The 20,065-nt window shown below is 40.7% G+C and overlaps 1 protein-coding gene across 2 annotated transcripts in view; it reads left to right on the forward strand.

Annotated features, from left to right (window-relative positions):
• CNTNAP5 (contactin associated protein family member 5) overlaps positions 1 to 20,065 on the forward strand; it is a 414,440-nt gene that overhangs the window by 141,333 nt on the left and 253,042 nt on the right. Inside the window, exon 2 of one of the 2 annotated variants that reach the window (XM_030277243.4) lies at positions 65 to 573. In XM_030277243.4, the coding sequence (XP_030133103.4) occupies positions 498 to 573 (76 nt within the window). In that variant the 5' untranslated portion in view covers positions 65 to 497. Of the gene's footprint in view, positions 1 to 64; positions 574 to 20,065 lie in introns of those variants that run through there. The other variant, XM_072932032.1, reaches the window with a different exon arrangement.

Below are 20,065 nucleotides of genomic sequence, written 5' to 3' on the forward strand. Positions count from 1 at the left end.
CTATCTAAAGGAAAAAAAAAAAAAAAAAAAAGAGGAAGATTTAAATTATTTTTTTTTTCTCCAGGCATCTGATTTACTCCGTGACTCTGATGCTTATCAACAACGCGTGAAGATTGCAGTAAGGATCCTCCCTGGAAGGCGAGGAGGAGCAACTTCCAGGGGGCTGGGAGGAGGTGGAGTGCAGCGCGGCTCTCGCCTATAAGGAGGTGCCCAGCGAGCGGCTGGTGCTTCCCACCCGGCGCTGCTCGCAAGGTGAATCGCCGCGGCGGCAGTCGGGGCAGCGGGCTCGGCTCGGGCACCGCTACCGGCGTCCGGAGCGGCTCCGAGGGCTGCGAAGAGTCCCCCGGCCGGCCCCGGCTTGCCTTCACCCGGAGTGCTTGGATGCCGTATGGAGTAAATGAGCGGAGGCAGAGCGAGCGCACAGAGGCTGAGAGGCGCTCGGAGACCGGGACCAGGGGAGACGGGCGGGCGGCTGGCTTCCCCCTCCGGGGCTGAAGATGGATTCCCGAGCCCTCGGGGGCTTCACTCTGCTACTCTTCACTTTATGGCATCTGGGATTAACTGCAACAAATTGTGAGTAACGGGAATGCGAGGAGTTGCCTGGGGTTGGGTCGGGGGCGGGAGGAAGAGATGAGGAGTAACTCTCGGAAAAGGGGGATTATTGCGCCATGACCTCTGAGAAACTTAGCTCGGCTCCGCTTTGCTAATGGAGCTCAGAAATGCAAAGTTGGGGCCAGATGGAGGGACTGCTCTCCTGCAGGTGTGGATGTGGGAGTGAACGGGGGACGCTGGAGCCTGCGAGGAGCCGCTCGGCGCTTTCCGCTCGGTTTGCTGTCCTTCTGCTGGCCGCATCTTTTTGCGGTCAGCGGCCGCTGCCGCCCCGCATCGGCTGCGGGCCACCGGCCGGGACGGGCCGGGGTCGCGCCTCTGCCTGGCTGGGAGGGTCGGTCCTTCCCGCAGGGGCCGGGGGATGTCGCGATGTTGCGGGCGCAGCCTGGCTCCAGCCTGGCGGAGCAGCGCTAGTGGCGCTCAGCGTCTTCTCGTGGCCCGGCGGTACCGTCGGTTCCCTGGGCGCTTCCCACGGGCGCGGCTGTGTCCCGGGGCGTGGTGCTCGTCCTCCCTGTTACCCCACCATTTCCTGGCTGGGAAATCGCCCTCCGCTCTTTTTTCCTTCTCCCCCCACCGGGAGATCCGTTTGTAAGTTCGCCACGTATCTCTGCCGGCCCTGCGGGGTCGGTCCCCGCAGGAAGGAGCATCGCTTGCCACTGGGCTTTGCGGTGCTCCAGCGGGCGAACAGCGGCGGCTTTACGGGCGCGCTTGGGCGAGCCCGGTGCGGCCGGGTACCGGCGGTGCGGAGCGTCCCGGAGCGCAGAGCAGGCGGTGATGCTCCGGGAGCGCAGACAGGCGGTGATGCTCCCGGAGCCGAGACAGGCGGTGATGCTCCGTGGGTGCTCCCGGGGCTGGAGCGGCGCTCCCGGCGCGGCCTCCCCGCGGCCCGGCGGGCGGGGCGGGCGGCGGCGCGGCGGCCGCCAGAGGGCGCTGTTGTCCCGCCGGCGGCGCTGCCCCGGCCGAGCCCCGCGGGCAGCGCTGTCCGTCCGTCTGTCCGTCCGTCCGTCCTCCTCCTCCCGTCTGTCCGTCCGTCCTCCTCCTCCCAACGGCCCGGCCTCTTCCCTCTTTCCTCTCCTTTCCTATACATGCGTTTTCCTCCTTTAATTTCCAGTCAATTAAACCGCGGTTAATATGTTTTTAATATCGCCGGCGAACGCTAAATGGCAGGCGATTTAAGGCTGAGGCTTGCCGTTACGGATGCGGCCGTAAAGTTAATTCCTAACACTTAAAAAGAAACTCCGCGTTAATGAGTTTTACTATTTCACGGGTGACAGTTTAATTTCACAGTGCCAATAAACATTTCCATTGAATATGCGCTGCTTCCTAAATATTTAGGAGTCAATCTTAAAGCATGATGATCAATGGTTTTATTATACTGTACAGATTTTACTTATTCATTGAGCAATGAATTAGCATGGAATCAGCTGTGAGTGCTTTCCCAGGAGCTGAGTGAAGGAGCCTGTGAATCTGTAATAGCTGCAAGTTCCCTAGAAACCTCGTTAGATTCGCATGTGAAGATGTATGTGTGCTCATATGGACCTCGATAATTGCACCCAGTATGAAAATTCATCACCTGCTTAAATAAATCATCTCCTTATGTTTGAGCTCAGGGAGGCTGTGCACTCTTCCTCAGTTTTGGGCCAAGAAAGCTTATATGTGGGCTAAAATATTGAAGCAGTATCCCAAAATATATTCAAGTAGCTGTATGAAAGTGCTATCACTTTAAAGCTTCCAGGTACCAAAGGAAATAACCAAATTCCACATATGAGAAGCTTCCATGCAGGTGACTGTCAGAAGCTTCTATGTGAAAGCCCAAATTCAAATGGAAAGGATGGGTTCTGCACCCTCTCAATTTGAATACTTTGGCCAAAGGAGTTTCATTCAGATACCAGTAGTGGTATGCTCACAATGACTTCAGCAGGTTTGTTTCTGACAGATTTTGTGAACAAGAACAAAACTGGGGATGGTATTTATAGTTGAAAAGGACTATGCTTGGGAGTAGGGGGAGAGAGAGCAGCTCATTTAATTTTCCTCCTAATATCTAATAGGTCTTTAATCTAATTCAGTTTTTTCCCTTACTTGTAAATTATAAAACTCTTTAAAAATTATTATTTTCTCGCTCATTTAATTTAATGTAAAATTAAAGTCCTGAGTAAGTAAAAATCTTCTCTGTCACTGAGCTATTTGATTCTAATTTTCTCTTTGGTAATAGTTTTTAATTAAAGAAAGAATTGGTGAAGAAACTGCTTTGAAACACAGCTACAGGCTAGGGGTCAGTAGACATCATTAGAAAGATCAGAATTGCCAAATGCTAATAAAACATTAGAAATTCCTCCCACTTTGCATTTTGCAATATTTTATTAAATTAGGTAAATAGAGTGGCAATCAGATATCTCCCCAGGATATTAATTACTAGAAAATGAATAAATAGCCATGTACGTAACACTGAAAATGTGTTGTATGTGATGTCTGGGAGAGCTGAAACTTCAACATTTATCAGATAGACAAGGAGACACAAAGCCTTGCCTGCTATATAACAAATTAGTTGCCCTTTAGCAGCATATTCTGTGATCTGAAAACATTGGTACCTTTGAGTCTAGACTTGTTAAGCCCTTTTTTTCCCCCCCTACTTTTTTCATTTTAAAGTTGGAAGGAGGGAGCTGTAGTACAAAAATGAAAGGAGGTATGAACTCGTGTTTTTCTTAAGCACTTTTCTGTATCAGTTCAGGGCTAGTTTGCAGCTGCAGAAAAGAATTGCAGGAGCCATCAGTGATCTTCCAACCAGTTTAGTGTTGTGTAGCTTTAAAAATGTCCCCTATTGCTATTTTACACCTTACGCCTCCCTCCCACTTACATGTATCTTTCCTGACTGACTTTTCACACATGGCCTGAAAAGATGTAGCAGATTAAAACACCTCCTGGTCAAGTGGCGCCTTTTAACTCTCATAGTGAAAGTTATTTTCCAGTTATTACACGTTTCTATTCCAGAACACAACTGCCTCTGCTACCTGCATCGCTAACGTTTATTATTCCTTTTCACCAGCACTTACTAGCTGATCAGGAGACTTTCAAACCTTTCACTTAAATTCAGTCTTAAGTGTCAGCCAAAGCTGCAGGAATTCAATGTGTAGTAGAATGATATCATCTACTGAAGTTCTTGCAGAAATGTATGGTCAGTGTACAGTCCATTACTCTGCAGTAGATTTCCATGTGGCCTTACAGGACACATCTGTCTTTAATAATTCTGTTCAGTTAAAAATAGGCAATGTGCATCTGGGTTTTTGGGGGGTTTTTTTTGGTTTTTGGTTTTTTTTAATACTAAAGAAAATGTTTTGGTTTTTTTTACATGGAAGTTATATATATTATATATTTATTTATTTTAGGCATCCAGTGTTCACTCTGATTTAGCCTTCTTTTCTCTGCAGTAGTGATAATTGTACAGGAGTCAGCCAAGTGTAAGTGCAAACTTACAGGAGCAAATCTGACTTTGGATATTTGAGGCCATCAAGATCAGGAGGGTGTGTCTGGAATTTATGTAACAGCACAAATGAGACCTGTTGAATCAACTGTGGCAAAGGCAAGAGGTCTCTTAAACAGTGACCTTTCTCTCCGTGTGGTCAGAAATGCTAAGTTTGAAAAGCTGTGCTGAAATAAGGTAGAATATTGATCGTTGCTTTGTGCCTTGTGTGCTTGCAGGCTGAGTAAAGAGCATCAGATAAATCTCAGGATTTTCCTCTGCCTCCAGAACTTAAATATTCTTAACAAGAGAATAATGTTCAGACATGCCTTCCTCCTCTTCGATTAATACAGGGGAGGGGGAGAACACAAATGTTAGCTTTTTCATGCCTTCAGATGCATCAATGGAGAAATAGTCAGAACCAATGAAATTTCCTGAGAGAAAAGGTGTGAATGACCCACAGCTGGTGGGTGCCTCCTTTGCAGACCTGTCAGTATCCGATTTTCAATCCCTTTGACTCCATCAGCACTCATTGGCTGTGAATCAGTCTCAAAATGCTTATTCCATGGACCACAAAGGTCTTTGGATTCTGCATCTACCAGGCAGATGGCATTGCCAGCTGCAGGAATCCATCCAGGGTTATTATCTCAGCATCCAATACATTACCTGCTTGGACATTTTCTTTTGTTTTTTTTTTCCCCCCTCTTAATGTCATGCAAATACAGCAGGTTTTTCCTTAAAAATTAACAGCAAGAACAATTTGTTTTCAAATGTGTTTGGTACACTTGTACAAAGTAGAGACTTAAAGAGTAAAATATGGTGGGTAGAACAACCTACTTGTGAAGCTCTCCCTTCACATGGCATGTTCAGGCTTCTGCCAGCGCTCCAGTCCGTGTAGGACTGGTGAAGTTTAAATTCTTTTACCAATGGGAAACTGAAGGTTTGTATATAAACAAGAGATGAATATACAATCAATGTGAGAAACCAAGTAGCTAAAATAAAGCCTTAGGGGTCAATTGAGTTGATCCCATCTGGAATGGTTGTGTCCCATTCTGTTGTTAATTCATATTCATATTTGCTATATGTAGTAGTTTCTAAATCCATAGACTTCCTCTTCCCCTCCTTCTCCTTTCTCTGCTGCTAATTGAAGCAATTGGATTTGGATATCTGAAAACTGAAATGAATAGGAATCTGAAAGCAGTGGGAGTGTGAGGTAGCATTTGTTTATTTTTAGCCCCCCAAATGGATTTTCTATAGATGTGACAGGTTTCAGCTCTATTGGCAAACTTGAATTACAGTCTTACCTATCCCCTTCTCTGAAAGAGACACAATAAGGGGAGAAGCAGAGGATGGAAGATGTTTGTGCTAGCTCACACATGCCAGGCTCTCTCTCTGTCTCCTTCCCCTTTGCCTTCCAGCCTCCAGAATCCTACTGAGTGTTCCAGGGCTGTCTGTACAGGGCTCCAGGTAACCTGCTGTGCCTTTTTCCCCCTTTTTTTCTTAAATAATAAAGAACTCTTCTCTGTTTTTTCACTCTCAGAATTAGGGGAATGATATTCTAGTTCTGTAGCATCTACATTTTCAGTCTGCTGTGGCCTTACTGTTACAAGTATTATCTCTGTAGGATGTAGCTCCTGCTGGACTCATCTCTTCTGGGTCTGTGCAAAAGAGAAAAGAACTGGTAGATTTGTATGAACATTTTCCTTCTTCTTTCAGTAAAGTCTTTAAGGGACCTGAACTGTTTTTTTGTTTTTGCTTTTAACTAAGCTCCTTCTACTGAAACTAAAAGAAAGGGGAATATAATAATATAATAATGATATAATAAAAGTCTAAAATCACAGGCAGTTCTTGAAGGTTTTGAAGGCATCACTTGGTAAGGCAGAAAGCATCAGCAGACATTTTGTCATGTCTGTAGAATTAGAGAAAAACAGTATTTTTAATTTTTTTTTTTTGGTACACAGTACTGGGCTGATTATTAATTTCCTTGTATTAATGTTGTCACTGATTTTTTTTTTAATTCACCTGTGCAGGTTCTCTGGGGCTAATAATGCCATTTGTTCACTAGATGACTGCAAATGATGTTGTAAATGATGAAAATAATTAAATATAGAACTTGGGGGGGGGGGGGGGGGACGGTTCGCAAAGCACAAATTTTTGTATTTTTAATTATCTGCTCTGTTAAGCAGTTAAAAAAAATTGGTAGTTCATAGTGTGGTGATGTAACTGCCCTTCTACACAGATATATTTTGATATATGCAGAAAATATTTAATACTTTAGCTGGTATTTTCTCCAAAAATAAGGAACGGTAGCTTAGTAAAAGAGAGGGCACGACGCCATTTGTAAATGTCATGAAGGATCTTGCTTGGTCTGTATTCTAGAGGAGGAATCCCAATTTTCTAGCTGTGTTTTTCCTTTGCATGGTGCTAGCTCCTTCTATATGTTCTTACAAACATATGCTGGAACTTGGGTAATTTGTTTCATCTCCTGCAGAATTTTGTGCCCAGAGATTATCAGTAGAAATTGAAAATAAAGCAGTGGAAGTCTGTATGAGCCTACCTATCTACAATACAAAATGGGCATTAGAGTCCTGGTTCTTATATTCATTCTCTTATGTTGTATTTTGTAACCTGTCAGTTAGAGGCCTTCAGAGCTGATCTTTTGGGTTTTTTGAATGTACAATTGTAGCACTTAAACTGAAAATAAGGTACAGAGCACAAAGTGGCAGTGGCAGGTTTTATCTTATCCAGTGTTTCTCTACAATAATAAAGGCCTCTCTAACTCTGCATTCTCTAATGCAACACCAGGGATCTCAACCTGTGTAGTGCTTGAATAATCTAATTACCATGAGTGTGCTGCAGCCAGAACAACAGGATGTGATGAATTTATGGACATCTATGATAAAAAAATTTCTTTCTTCTATGGAAGAAGTTGTCTGTGGAAATAATTTTGGCTTGTCTGCTCTTTTTCAAACATATATGGAGTTGGAGACTTTTTCGTGGATGACAAGGTTTTAGTGTTAGAAAGAAAAGTCAAGAAATTGTTCATGTCACAAAAGCAGAACTAGCCACTTCTCTATCAGTGGCAGCTCACCTTTTGTCCTCATTTCGCACATGCCAGATGAGAGAGGAGGGAGGCTTGGAATCAGAGCCCTGTGTGCTGCTTTGTAGCAGGTAGGAGGAAGCTTCTAGTGAACCCTCACTTTGAACCTGGTTGAAACAGGCTTTGGATAACAGGAGCTTAACAATTTCTTTTGATATGAATGGAGATTATCCAATAACTAAATGTAAAGTAGCATCCAGCACCGCTGTGACTCATGGTCTGGAGGTGTTTCAGCTCCAGGATTATGCTAATGTGCTTGTATTGGAACAGGTAGCCCAGATTCCTGATAGAGACTGGCTTACCAACCAGTAGGATGTAGGTGCTGGAGGTTTGCTGCAAAGTCTGTGTGACTCCCTCCTGTCTTAGTCAGCATCAAGCATGTTACACCAGTGATAAACTTGTAAAATTCCTTCACTGTTCCCACGCTGGACAATACAACTCTGAATTTGAGGTTAAGGGGTATTTTTAATGAGCATCACTGTTAGGTGAATTCCTAAAAACAGTAACAAGAAAAAGCTAACTTTGCACTTGCTCAGTGAATACCATTCAGGACTATAAAAGGCTTTTAGTATCTGGTGTTAATGTACTCTTTTCCAAGCTGTTAATTGCTTGGGATCTGTGATATCTTTATGACATAAAGGGCATTGAGTTGCAGTGGGACACAAAGCATTCCATTCAGCTTGGTACTTGAAAATACTCAAGATATTCAGCAACAACCACAGCAGTGGAAGCTGCAAAGAATAACTGGTATCGTATCAAGAGGAATGTTTCTCTTTTGACATTGGCAGTTAGGGTTCAGCACAGAGCCCCAGCACATGAAGCAGACTGGTGCTCAGTGCTAACCACCGTGGCACTGCAGAGATTGGACTGGGAAGGAAACAAATGTGTTTTCCTTCTCTCTTTTATTGTGTGTATTGAGAAAGATTGAGTGTTGACCCTTAGGAATTCTGGGGCATAAATTTTTCTTCTAAAACTATTCAGTGCACTGTGTTGTCAATAAAGTAGTAAATAATAATAATAATTTTCAAATGGGTAGAATCCTCTCTTTGTTCCCAGCTGGGCAATAAGGAGTTGATAAATTCTGTACTGCCTGGAAAAGAATTGGCTTGTTCCATTTACTGCTCTAAATGGTGAAGCATTGTTCCTCGATGACAATGGTTCTTCACTGATGACAGCTCGTCAGCATTTCAGGAACAGAGATAAATGCCTTGTGATCTATGCCACCAATGACACATCTGTAGTCATTCCCATAACAATTCAGTGAAGTCTTTATGTTTGGGCATTAGTTGCCCCCACTTAGGATGTAGATACTGAGCCACTGCTCTCTGCTCTCCTCCTAGGTCATAAAAGCAACCTGCTGGGCATTAATATATAAATTTCTTTCTTCTCTTCATGTAAATTTGTCACAGGAACAGGAGGGGAAATGGCATATTCTTACTAAAGAATATGTGCTGTGTCTATAAAATTATACACAGGAGCAGGAGAAAGAGTCTGGGGTGTGCAGGCAAAGAGAGGAGGTCACAAAGAATGTTCTTCCATTTTCCTATTACCAGTGGCAGCTTCCCAATGCACTCAGTGAAGAGGTCTAAATTAATGGTCCAAGTGAGTCATCAGTGAACCCTTAGTGGGAGCGCATTCATTTGTAGTAATCAGGATTGATTTATGAATAGGACAAAAGGGACCAAATAAGCTGTGAAAATGCATGTTGTAGATGTTTTTTACACTTGATGAATAATTCATCCTCTCCTAGTATCCATGAAAACAAAAACACTGTGCACATAAAAACCCATTAAAAAAGTTAATCCCACAAATGGCTGAACATGGAGGAAATCAGCTTTTGTTTTAAATGGTAGATTTTCTCAAATCTTCTCTAATTTGATTTGCTAGTGGGGTATAATTTAAGTCAAACAAGTTAGCAGCATTACTTGCTATATAAAGGTCTAAATATTTAATAGATTGTGATAAATGCCTGCCCCCCAGGATAAAGAGCTAAGGAACACTCATTTTCCACAGCGCAGAGGGTAAGCTAAACCAAATAGAAATGGCAAACACAATGGAGAAGGAGCTTCTGTTCACAGGATATGGTCCTCCAGACCTGGCCTTGCACTTGCATAAGTGCACCTACATAATCCTATAAATCCTAAATCTAAGTAATCCTGCACAAACGACCTCAAATGAAAATGATGGAGGCTTTTTAGTGACTAGCAAGTCTCATGGTCTCCACATGCCTGTGAAAACACCTACAGCGAGCCCTTCTTGGGCAGAGCACATGCTCTGGTACGTGATGTGTGTATTCACACAATCCTGGTGGCCATCTGCCCATCTCCTCCTGGATGGACATGTCAGTGGGAAGGAGAGATCAGTGCCCCTGCAGGAACTGGTGCTTCAGAGGAGCTCAGGTGCTCTGTGTAAAGCTGCATAGGAAGTCTCTGGAAAAACAGAATATGAACTTGAGTGAGTTGGATTCTAGGTGGGCTCTTTACCCCTAGGCTGCCCAACCCTTGGTGGACGTCCTATGTCAACACTAAACAGAGCATCAGAAAGGAGGGAGAAGCCTGACACAGAAAGAACAGTGCCATTGGATTGCTTTCTAACTGCCCCCAAAAGTTCAGAGGGGTTTGTTTGTGTTGTTTTACTATTTTTAATTTTGTAGGCAAATAGTTTTCATTTTAATTTTAGAGGAAGAGCCTCCTTCAGCAACCCTGAGGAAGATTAAACAGCTATGGCATTTTTCACAGAGACTGTTTGTTTGGAAAAGAAAATGAAAATTTGATGAATTTCAGTCAGATGTAGCTTGCAGCATTCAAATATTTATGGATTATCAAATTCCCTTTTCCCAGCTCTGCTTCTTAAGTACAGAGCTCATCTTATATGTAATATTAATTCTCATTATTCTTAGACAGTTATTCATTGAATTATTGTGCAGACTCAGTTCATCTAGGACCTGGTCTAAATTTCAAGAAAATTAAGGCAATGACTTGTACTTGAATTTCAGATCATCTTTTCCTCAGAAGCCTGTTCATCCAGCATGCAGATCTCTTTTATTGTTCTCCTGCAAAGTTTATTTTCCTTAAAATCTGTCTGGCAATGTATGCAGTACAAGTTGTGTTTGTACCTGTCAGCAGTGGGAAGAACTATTTTTTTTCTTAATGGTTTCTTTTGAGCTCCTCATTTGAGAGCGAGTTGACCTGTTCTACTGTCATATTCTGTGCCACCCTTGCATGCAACTTACTGAAAATACAGTTAAAGTTGCACATCCTTTTGCACACTTCTTTGCATTTTTTTCAACAATTGTTCTGTTTTCAGAACTCTCTGAGTTGAATACAGTCCACTGTAATACATAGGATTACACTTTGGTAGCAGCATTTTACAAGCATTACAGAAAACATTTTAGGTGTTCAGAAAAGCTGATAGTCCAATGGTACTGCTTCCAGGCAAATATCAGCTCATGGTGCTGATGCTCCTGGGTCCACAGATGGGAATTTGTTCCTAGAAAGCATATAGGTAGCTTTTTGTTAGTAATGTTAGGTACATGTGCTTGCTAAATTACTACTGTTAAACATTTTAGCTATAATTTTTTTTTTTTTTTTTTTTCAAATTATAAACTATTTTCCTTTTGAAACGTATGCTTGGTAGCTGGTCCTGTTTCCTGGGTCCTCCTCCAGAGAGACTGCACATGAGCCAAAGCAGTCTCTTTACTGCTCCCTTAGGAGCTGGGCTTACAAACTCCTTTACATGCCCATATTCCTAACCAAGTGTTTGCAAACACCCAGACTGTTTTTCAGACAAGCAGTGAGGATGTGCTTTTCATCTGTGCTGGTGCTTAGGAGCTGTGGCTGGCTTTGTCAGATGAAGCCAACCTGTACAAAGAAGTTGCTTTCTTCCTTGAGACCGGCAGAAGACATAGAGAAAAGACCTGCTCACTGAACACAAGTCATTTTTCCACTTAAACTTGTAAGGAGATGGTGTCAATGGCCATAACTCACCCCATTTCACCACAAATACGTGTTATTTCACTTGCCTTGACAGCCTTGATCCAAACATCACCAGTTTTGCCATTGGTCCAGGCATTAATGGCTTCTGTGAATTAAATAAAGAAATCCTGATTTGAAAACCTTGCTCTGATAGCAAGCAGACAATGAGTCAGAGCTATAAGAGAACAGATTTTCCTCCTACCCTCTCCATCTTGCACCCATCCTAACCTTAGCAGAATCTGATTTATAGAGCCTGGGCTTTTTTTCTATTTCATCTAATTAGCACAGGCACTGAGGTCAGTATTCTAACACCTGACAGACTTTACCAGGATACATCACAATTACAAGTGAAATTATCTGTTTTTCTGCTGCACTGAAAAATGTAGCATGTGAAAATTAACATAAACCTCCTAATGTTAGGATGAAAGTGTGGGTGTTAGGGAAGAGTCACCTTCTTCAAATTTGAAAGGCCTGGGTTTGATGCTTGACTTTTTGAAAGCTCTCCCAGGCATCATTAGGTGATGTGCTTAATTGTTTTGAGCTTGAGTTTACCTGTTCTATTTCATTAGGGCTAAATGTTCACGTGTATGCAGGCTTTCACCTGCCAACAGGGGCTGGAGAAAGAGGTTATTCTGCTAGGCAGTAACTTAATATAAGCAATAATGCTTCTTTTAAAATTCCCAACTGCATGGAGCCTCCGAACCATTGTGGTTGTGCTGGCCCACTCTAGTGGGGTTAGCATGCAGAAACTTTTAGATGGTCTGGATGTAAATCTGTAATTATAAAGTCTTCAGTGGGAGAGCTATGGGCTCGTTGGCTGACAACCAGCAAAGCATCTTTTTTGAGCAATGTGTCCTTCCATCCATTTATGCATGGCATGCAGGTAGAGCTGACTTGCATTTCCCTACAATACCATGTAAGTGTGCGCCAAGTTGCTTACCTGGGTGCTAAACTAAAATTTTGTGATGAAAACGATGCATTCATATAATTGAATAGTATCAGTTAAATATAGTTACAAAATACTGTCCTAAGATAAACAGAAGACTTGCACAAGAGAAGGGCTATCCCTTTTATTTATTACATTAAAGGAAATTATAATCTTAGCTTAGAGCAAATTCAGAACAAATCTATAAAGTCATGTTCAAGCTAAGCTTTGTAAATTCAAAGACAGGCACTTATTTCGGTGTTCAGGCAGGGAGAAAAGCAGTTCACAGCTGGAAATGCCTGTTCTTCTCTTGCATGAGATGCAGAGAAGGGTAATTGATTTAGACTCCTTTAGGACAGGAATGGGTTTTCTGTGTTAGTGAGTGTGAAGCACAAGGTCTTTATCCTAGTGGGAGGATCTCTTTATGCCAGTGATAACAGCAAAGTGTCTTCTCTGAAGGCTCTGTGTGAATGCAAATGTATGTTCTGCTTCTTTGTCAAATTTGTATATCACTGACTATTGGCAGTCTTTAATACCTAGTTTGATGAGAACATCTAGATCTTTGTAGTCTGGAACTAGTAAACTAAACCTTCAGCTCCCAAAAAAGAAGTTTTTTGGCATAGTCCTTTACTAAGAAACAGGAAACTCACTAAGCTGATATTGAAGGTAAGAGTTCAGTAGTTCTTAGATATCCACCATCCATATATTTGTATTTTCTTCAGCTAGGAAATAATGGTGATGGAAAAGACATCCTCCTTTCCATGTCTGTAACCTTCTTTTGAGGTTCTTTCATAAACATATGAAAGGAGGCAGGAGTAATTAATGATAGTCCAAAGAATTATGTTAATCAATAAGTCCACATATTTAATTGAGGCCATTCCTTTATGAAGCACAGTATCAAAAAGGGTCAGAGGCTAGCACCAGTATGTTTAAAGCCAAATGCAGCCTTGTGATTATCCCACTCCATGATACTTTTGTCAGAATTATTAAAAACTGCTTCCTGTAATATTTTTACATGTACAAACAAATCTTGTCCTTGCACTTATGTGTCATGAATAGATAGCACATAACACATTGCCTCACTTCATTCACTGAAGTGACCAAGAAGAGCAGAACAAAGTGAAACAGTCCTGAGTTATGGAAATAAACCAGGCTTAAAGTGAATCTGCCTCTATTAAGTCAGAAATCTGATTTTTTTTTAATATATTTTAGCTTCCCTGGGGGAAGGAAGAGTTTAATTAAAAAGAGATTCAGTGAGAATTCAGAATAAGAGTCATGTCTATTTTTCCTCTGCTAGAGCCTTGGAAATGTGGTGGTTTCTGAAGGAATGTACTGAGATGCAAAAATAGGAAAGAAATAGGAGAAATAGGACCACTTCCTGAATGAGTGTGGACCTTCCCATCTGTACAAGTACTGTTTTCAAGATTCTCCCTCCTTGATAGCAAGGACTCAGCAATGGCTTCTCTTCCCCTGCTTTGTCCTCTATTTCTTTTTTCTGGCTAAAGCAATTTCAATTACACCGTCTTGTCAGAGAGCCCGGATCTGGCAACAGCCAGCTACCTGGGCATTGTGCTATCATTTCAGGTAGATTAAAAGCTGAGTTCCTCAAATATTGAAATTCTGGCAGAATCAAGTGTATCAAATCAGGAAGGCAACAGAAAAGACCTCACTGTAAACAGAAAAGCACTGGTATTTTTCAGGTCACTAAAGGATTTGTCTCAGATGGATGTCTTCTAGAAATGGCTGAATGGTTTTCTAAGGTTGTTGGTCATTTTTGATGGAATAACAAGTGAAGAAGCACTTCAAGAGCTATTCCTATGAATCTTTGGGGAAATTATCTTCATTTTTCAGGTCACATTTTCTGTGGCTGGTGCTTTGTTTTTTAACATTTAAATACCTGCCTTTGTAGTTTGGAAAGTAAATGGCTACAGAATCTCATTAGGACTACTGAGGTTGTGTTTTACAATATAAACATGTTTCAGTTCAGTCCAGAGGATTTCATTCTTAGCTTAACATTTAGAAAAGCAATAATACAGTTAACCAATGGTAAACTGGACTGAGTATTCTGTGTGCTCACTGAAGTCCAGTGTTCCAGCAAACAGGATCAGAAGCCAGAATGGTTCAAATGTAAGAAGAGTATTTATAAATCTTAATTGACACTCAATATTAAAAAGTATGTAGAGCTGATGGATGTAAGTTCTCTTCCCCTTCTTTTAAAGGAATTTAACTTATTTTTATTTATTCCATTGTATCATCTAAATGTTAGTTCTTCCATCTTGAAATCAAATCATGAATGCTCAACTCTGACGATGAGATATCAAAAGATGCTGTTCCTAAATTCTGCCGACTGTTTAGTTCACTGGAAATTTGATCTTGAATAATACCTCCAGATCCTTCTACTGACTTCTGTGTATACACTTACATTAACAGAAAAGCTGTACGTGTGCATGCTGCCAGCTCTTCATATAGAGCAGGATAGTATCTTAGATGTTGCTGATTTTATAGAAATCCATTTTGTTACAATTACTAAAATAAAACAAAAAAAGAGGTGGTGTATTGAAAGTTTCCTAATTAAATCCATCAATTTCAATTTCTATATCTTATTATTGCCTTTGTTGTACTCTTTTTCTTTGGAGACGAGAATAATTTTCTAAGACTGAGTAGCTTCAATATCCTGGTTAATTAGACATTTACAGTTTTTTTGAAGATGAGTCATTAGGAATTTGACTTGTATGCAATCCTTTTCAAGAATTACTCTAATTTCTGACTTGCTATCATTTCTCATTTAATGATGGCTAGTGAGGTTGTGGTGCTCTGCATTACCAAGAAAAAGACATTGTGGTGAGCTAAAGGAACTCTGTGATTAAACTTCCCCTGTTTCACTGTACAGTTCATGCACTGAAATATTTCTGTGGTGTCAGAGGTAGACTCTTTGTTCTGATTAAGTCTGATTTTAAGAATACCAAAGAAGTTGCCTAGAAAGGGGCATCATTAGTTACCCTTATACCTTCAAGCTCTCTGCTCAAGAGCCTGCTGCTGTTTCTGATAAGAAGAAAGAATACATCCAGAAGGACCTTTATGCAGGCGATGTGCTCTGATTTCTGTCTCTGCCATTTAGTCAGTTCTCTCACTAGCTTTCAACTTGTCTTCAGTCACGCTGCAAGTGCCTGACCTCTTCTTTTTCCTCCCTTTTTCTTTTCCTCTTGCTTATTCTGCTCAGCCTTCTGATTCAATGACTAATCTGTGTCTCAAAGTAAGAAAAAATGAAAGGGTGAGTTGCTTTTTCTCCTGTGATCCCTCTAATTCTCACCACTTTTAAGTTCAGGATCCTCCCTGTCCTTCAGCCTTACAGCTGTAGACTCCCCTGGCTTTCTGCAGTCCAGCCTGTGTCCAGATCTTGGTACCTCTTCCTTAAGATTAAATGCATTTATCTACCACTCTGTGTCATGCTGATAGATGCAATCCTGCCTCTCTTCTATTAGAAGTGATAAATAATGTGCAAAGTGTTGTTTTATGGTGAAAGTGTATATAAAGTATAAAGAGGAAGACTAAGGGTGCTTTAATATTATAATGATAATAATAATAGTGAAAAATGCTAGAAATACTCTTTATTTCAGGAAAATTACCTTGTAAGCAAAGAGACACATCCCCTGCTAGAAGCAGGAAAACACATAATTTTATCTGAAACTGCAGATGGGGTTTGCAAATGTTCAGGCTGAATGGGGAGCTCAAGGACAGCAGAGTCTGCTTTATCTGGTCCAGCCTAGCACCTCCTGGCTGTATTGCTTCCTTGGCTCTGGAAAGTAATTTTTTCCAAGCCATGAGGTCCAAACTTTTATGGAACCTGGCATTCAAAGTTCATTCCAGTTTCCTTTTAATGGTGTTATATTTGCACCCAAGTATAAGTGTGTTTATGTATATAAACATTCAAAGATAATTATGTATACTTTATGTATATATGTATAAGAATATATACCAATCTGTACTCAAAAGTAAATTATAAACACATACATGTAGGTTTTATGGCAGTATTCAAATGTTCATACTCAAAAATGATCAAAAGCCTGTGCAGAGCTATATTAAATAATATAATGGGGTTCTTTGGAAACAGGAGAGTTTCTCTACGTCTTATGTGCTGCTTCTATATGAAGCAGAGCCCGAGCATTTCTGTAGGATGCATTTAGCATCTCATCTGAAAAATAAATCAGATACTAAATTTTGAATTAATGGGATTAGAATGGTTTAAAAGGTTTTGCAGTTTAAGACATAAATATCTCTCTCCCTCTCTCTCTCATGTATGTGTATATATATATATATTTATATATATAAAGCCTAGATAAGTCTACATTCATGTCCTCTCCAAAAACTGATATATTTTTTTTATGCAGAAATAAGGGTTGTAAATTCCTGCAGCTAGTTAGCCAGCTGGGCAGCATCATTAAGAAGAAATATTTCTTGTGTGGGCTTGAGCAAACTACCAGCTTTATACCCCACATTTTGCTGGATCTTGTTCTGTACTCTACAGAAGTAGGGAGAGTACATTGGTAGTGCTTTAATTTTATTGTTCTCTTCTCAAAAATGCTGAGTCAGTTAAGCCACAGAATACTTATCAGGGGATGTTTTGATATATTAAAGGTACTCCATTTATTTAATAGGTATTTTTATTATTCAATTTATCTTCCAATGATCTGAACTAATTTCTAGCCTATTTTGCATACAGTTTTTATTATTTTAATTTATGTTCTGTTTTAGAGTGAAGTGGGAAGAGAATGGAATAACCACAACTAACCACTGAAGTTTAAAATTTTCACAAGCTAGGAGGACATGCTTTTTGGTTCTCTGATGTAGCTACCTTGTTTTATAAAACTTGCTAGTTTTCTTGGGTTTAAGGTGCTATTGTTTCAGGATTAAAGTATTAGATATATTTTATCATATTTATAAAGACAAATATAAGAATAATATTTCTTATAATGGAGCACCGTTAGTTACAAATAGGAAATTACCTAGAATATAATTAAAGTTAACTATTAAGGAAGATAAACAGATAAAAAGTTTGAACTACAATGTTCAAAAATCCACATAACTTTCCTCTGGCATGAAGGAAAGCAGTTATCAAAGAAGAATAGTGAAAATGCAATATGAAATAAGCAGATTTCCATGAATATTCATAAGCACACATGTGCCTACAGCAACACATTGATCCACTCTGTATCAAGGAACAAGCAGGTGCCCCCAAACAGTCCCCTGGGTGCCCTGTGCCAGGGCCCTTCCTGTGCTGTATCCATGGGAATATTGGATGTAAATATCCCATGGCTTGCTTTGCTCATTCTTGTTGGCAAACACGAGGATTAAGGGCAGTGATCCACAGCTAACCTCGGGTGTCTTCATGCTTGCTTTTCTGGCTTTGCACACTGTCTTATTTTTCATCACTAATCTTATTGACTTGCATTCTCCACAGGGAGCTGCAGCAGACTCCTCTCTGCCAATAATACAAACCCATTTGTGCTATTTTGATTTGGTTGTAGCATCTCTCTCCAGTGGTTTGTGTACACATGTGCCATCCAGAAAAACACTGGTGCAGGATGCACTGGGACATACTTCTCAATTGGTACTGCCAAAGTCTTTTTGTATCAAGTAATCTTTTAAACATGCCTTTTTTATCATTTTTAATGCGGCCTTGGTCAAATTTTCAGTCCTATATCATGTGTCTTGGTAGGTGAACCATGTCAGGGATGGCATACAAGTGTGATATTTGGGCAGTGATGGCAGCTTTTTTGTTTTATTTTTAAATGCCTGGGAAGGAGAAAACAGCATTGTGGTAGGATTTCCAAAACTTTTTCTCTGTGAAGTAAAGCAGTCCTCACAGAGCAACTGAACTGTTTGCCTTCTGAATTAGAGAAAACAATCAATATTGAAGATGCAATATTTTTTCTCTGTACAATATTTAACTTCTGTTTACAACAGAAAACTCAGACTTAGACTTTAGCATCTCTTTGAAACCTGAGGGATGGGAGTTAGCAATTGTTCGAGTGTGTAGAGCTTCAGGAAGGAGAGGTATTGCTCCATGGTTCTAGTTTGAGACTGTGACTTTAGCTGAAGACACACAGAAAATGATGGGTCTTGAAGCACTATTTATCATGGTAGAAAACTGAGGAGAATGATGAAGTTTACAGTGAAAGTTAAATTTTGTTTAAAAATGAAGTGTGGATTTTTTTAACTCTGTGTTGAGCGTTCTCAGAGGTAATCTGAGATATGAAGAAGAAAGAGTTTTAAATACCCTTTTACCCTTTCATAGGGACATAGACTCCAAAGCCATTAACAGCAGGAAAGTATGCAGAGAAAATCTGCAGGGAAATAATGATCTATGCAGTGCACGGAATCCCACTGGAGAAATGGGCTAAGAATGTTCAAAGTGTTTCTATAGGCAAAGGCCTGACAGTTGGAATCAAATGTTTTGTTACTCAGAAATGAGTTTGATTTGTTAATAAAAAGGGGGCTTCTAATTTAGTTTTATTATTAGTTCAAAGAGACAAACAGACTTCCTCTTCTACCCCTTTTTATTTCCCTGATTTTTCTCCCTTCCCCGATTTAATTTCTTACCTTTGTAATTTTTTCCAGAGCTGGAGTAGTTAAGAAAGAAAATGTGTCTCTCCATTTAGAGGGAGAGAAATAAAGAAGCAGGAAGGAGAGACTTAATAACTGTTTTTCTCTCCAAAACCAGTTTCCATTTTTTTAACATAAAAATGAAATTTCAATGCAAGTGGAAATCTATGAGTCAAAAAAAAATGGGGACATGTGTCAGACTTTTTTCTTGCTCTTTTCTTTAACAGTTCTTTTATAGTCTCAGTAAGGCATCCCACTAAGAATCTCTGCCATTTAGCCTGCAGTGGACTCAACACCTTTTATGAGATAGTGGTTCAATCCCGTATCACCAAAGTGACTGGAGACTTGTCAGCATCATTTTAGCAGGCTGGCTTGATCAGGTGATGCTATAAAGATTCCTATTGCTGCTCTAATTATCTTTCATGTCTTGCAATTTGTGCTATTTGTACAAATTGCTCCCAGTGATGGTATCCAAAGCCAAATTTAAACATACTACTAAATCATGAGAACATAGCACATAACAAGCCACAAGGAAATCCAAGAAGTATTGGATCTTATTATAATCTCTGGCTCAGAAATACCTAATGAATTGTAAATGCAGTTCAGTTCAGCTAATGTTGAATAATTAGCTCAGAAACAATAATGAAAGAGAGCTGGTCTGATGAAAGGATGGTAGCACAGTAAGTGAGGAGTAAATGTGGGCGTTATTAAAGGCACATCTCCTAAAACTTTGAAGCAACACTTTAGGCTTACAGCAAAGGAACAGGGTAGGAAAAAGAAATATGTAGCCAGAGAAAAAGAAGCCACTGGATAGAAGATGTTTACTTGGACTTCTGCGTGGTGAACTGAGTCACTTTCCTTTTACAGACTGGGAAAAAAGACTCGAGTGTGAGCCATAGGTTAATCTCATATTTTACATCACAAATTTTATTTAAATCAAAAGGGAGAAGGAGACCTGTCAGTCAGATTAATGAAGAGTTATAACACCTGCCTTTGTAGGGAAAGTAGAATCGTCATTAACTGTAGGCTAAGTGGGTCTCAAGGTAGCACATAAACCCTCTATTTAGCACCACCTCTGGTGCATCGTTTGGCATGGAAGAGAGTGAGTTCCTGCTCAGTCCTTCCACCTGTGCTCCCAGCCCAGTTCATGTACAGCTCCACTTGTGCCTTATCTCTAACTAAGTGGTGTGGGCAGTGCCCTCAGTGTTTCCCATCTTCAATGCCAGCCCTCTCCCGCTGGGAAGCTTCCTTTTCTGTCACACAGAGCCTCTCAGTCTCCTCCCAACACCAAAAACCAGAGACATTCCCAGGTGGGGAATCCTTCCAAAATTCTGGATCCAAAACCTGAAGCACAGCTTGTCCCATCATATAGAACGCCTCCCTCAGGATGGGGATTG

This window comes from Taeniopygia guttata, chromosome 7, assembly GCF_048771995.1.
Source record: "Taeniopygia guttata chromosome 7, bTaeGut7.mat, whole genome shotgun sequence".
NCBI classification, from domain to species: domain Eukaryota; kingdom Metazoa; phylum Chordata; class Aves; order Passeriformes; family Estrildidae; genus Taeniopygia; species Taeniopygia guttata.